Genomic DNA, 2217 nt, shown 5'->3' with positions numbered 1-2217 from the left:
TCTGGAAGCTGTGTGATGCCAGAGGGGCTTCAAAAGTGCAACAAGAAAGACCAGAAACTCACAGCAGCTGTCTCTGCAGGACCTTTTGCCCAAAAAGTGCATTTTTGAAGAATAAACTCCCCAACGCTGACACAACACTGGTGTACACATGTGTGTGTAGCAGCCTGCAGCACCCCTGCCCCGCAGAGGACAGGGGGAGCTGTGGGTAGGCAGCTGCCACACAGCCCCTGCCTGCCCTGCTGCAGTCTGGCTGGCTAGAAATTGGGAGCTGAGATAGCCTGGGGGCAGGAAGTCTGCAGAGGCACTTTACCAGGGAAGTGCCACTGGGGTAGGTATTACCTGCCACACTGTTTCAGCCCATAGCAAGAGATGCTCAGCACTGTCTGGTGGTCAGACCGTGGTGGGGCCCCCCTGCTCTCACCAAAGCCAGTGGGAAGCACTGGTAATTGGCACAGGGGGGAATAAAAAGGGCTTTAAGGTGTTTTTTTCCAAGGCCACAGAAAATGTCTGTGGGCCTAATCACTAACAATCTTTCTGCCAGAAACGTGTCTGTGAGGGGACCTGTATGTCAAATTGTCAGTCCACGGCCTGGGTTTGAGCACAGAGGTGGGACAATGGTCATCGCGAGCAGCTAAAGCCTGCTCTGCGTCCTCTGCCTTTCACAGCCATTTGGGGAGCTGGGAGCACTAGCACTCTAGATGCCTTTGCCCCCAGCAATGGCTGTGGATCACTATTGGGTGTCAGTTTGTTTATCTGCTTAATTAACGGAGGACTCCTCTCCGCAGCGGCTGGCGCAGCTGGTGTCCCCGGCGGAGGATCTGCCGCAGCCCAGGAAGCACCGTGTGGGTCTGTCCCAGCTGGAGCGCAAGGGATGGTCCCCTCCGGTCCAGGAGGTGCTCAGCATCACAGAGAGAGAAACTCACTTCTGAGGGAGGCACAGGGGATGTCTCCTCCATACTCTGGACTGATTTGCTCTCTACTTGCCAAAATGGTTTCTTTCCTCTCCTGGGCTGTTCACTTCTCTCCTGCACATCCGAGACAGAAGCACCTGGGACACCTTCTCCTTCCAGCCAGCTGGTTGCAGCATCAGGGACAGCAATGCTTTTGGCTCCTTGGGGACAACTCTCCCTGTCAGCAGCTGAGGAGAGAGCAACACGCTTTTTGTCAGAAGTCTCCTCCAGTACTGACTCTGGTGGGGAAGAGAAAAATGATGTGTTAACAAAAAAAGAAAAAAAAAGAAAGAAAAAAAAGATTAAAAAAAAAAAGGTAGTTGTATTGAGAGGAGGAAAGGAAACCACAGTGGTGAGAGAGAGCAGAGAATAAAGGTATGCAGGAGCAAAGCTAGGGATGCAAACACACAAAATGATGGGGAGTTAGTGCAGGGAATAAATAAGTTGGTTCAGAAGTACCTAAGAAGCTGAAGGCTGATAAAGGAAAGTGCACTGCTAGGTCACCCCTCTACTAGGGAGAGGGAGCCAGGAACATATCACAGGTGATGATAAAAGGAGGCTGCAGTGTTCATAGTTGTCACTGAAAGAGAAGAGTGTGACAAGGTGCTCAATGCAATCATAGTTGATGGTGGATCTCAAGACAATGTCAGGATGAAAAGGGGGTGAAGAATAACTATCTAGGGGACTCGCTCTTGGTCAAAACTACACGGCCTTGCGAAAATGCATCTGAGAGCAAAACAGCTGAATATGTGACAATCCTTTCAGGAAATTCATGGAGTACAGGAAAAGTCCCAGAGCAGTTGGTGAAAAAAAAAAGAACTGCAGTACAGCAGGGAGAAAGGAGTCCCTGGGGACTGCACGCCCACAAATTTAAGTGCACTGCTGGGGCATTTTGTAGAGGAATTAATGAAGGAGTTGATAGGCCTGATTCTGTGCTGCAGAGTAGCTTTGGGGCAAGGGTGGGAGAAGGATTGCACTCCCTCAGCTTTGCTGCAGATGACTGCTCAGGGAATAAGGAAGACATAATTGGGTGACATAATCATAAGCTCAGGCAAGATAAAGTGATAATTGATAGATTAGATGGGTTCAGTGGAAGCAGTTTGTGTCAAATTAAAGGTCTCTCATTGCCAGGGTAGTCATAAATGTGAGGCAATGGCTGGGATTGCACTTGGATGTGATGTTTGGTGCAGTGCCACACAGCTCTGTCCTGGGGAGGTTGGGGCTGTAAAACTACCTGCCAAAACTTGCTTGAATGCCTATCAGAACT

General features: G+C 49.9%; 1 protein-coding gene across 1 annotated transcript in view; it reads left to right on the top strand.

The window, feature by feature from the left end:
• SLC6A12 (solute carrier family 6 (neurotransmitter transporter), member 12) overlaps nucleotides 1-929 on the top strand; it is a 37974-nt gene extending 37045 nt beyond the window's left edge. Inside the window, exon 15 of the mRNA XM_009995193.1 lies at nucleotides 786-929. Coding sequence (XP_009993495.1) covers nucleotides 786-929 — 144 coding nt within the window. The remainder of the gene's footprint in view (nucleotides 1-785) is intronic.
• The last annotated feature ends 1288 nt before the right edge of the window (nucleotides 930-2217 follow it).

The sequence above is a fragment of the Chaetura pelagica genome, unplaced genomic scaffold (assembly GCF_000747805.2).
Source record: "Chaetura pelagica isolate M959 unplaced genomic scaffold, ChaPel_1.0 scaffold343, whole genome shotgun sequence".
In the NCBI taxonomy this organism is placed as follows: Eukaryota; Metazoa; Chordata; class Aves; order Apodiformes; family Apodidae; genus Chaetura; species Chaetura pelagica.
This window is presented reverse-complemented; position numbering and strand designations above follow the sequence as displayed.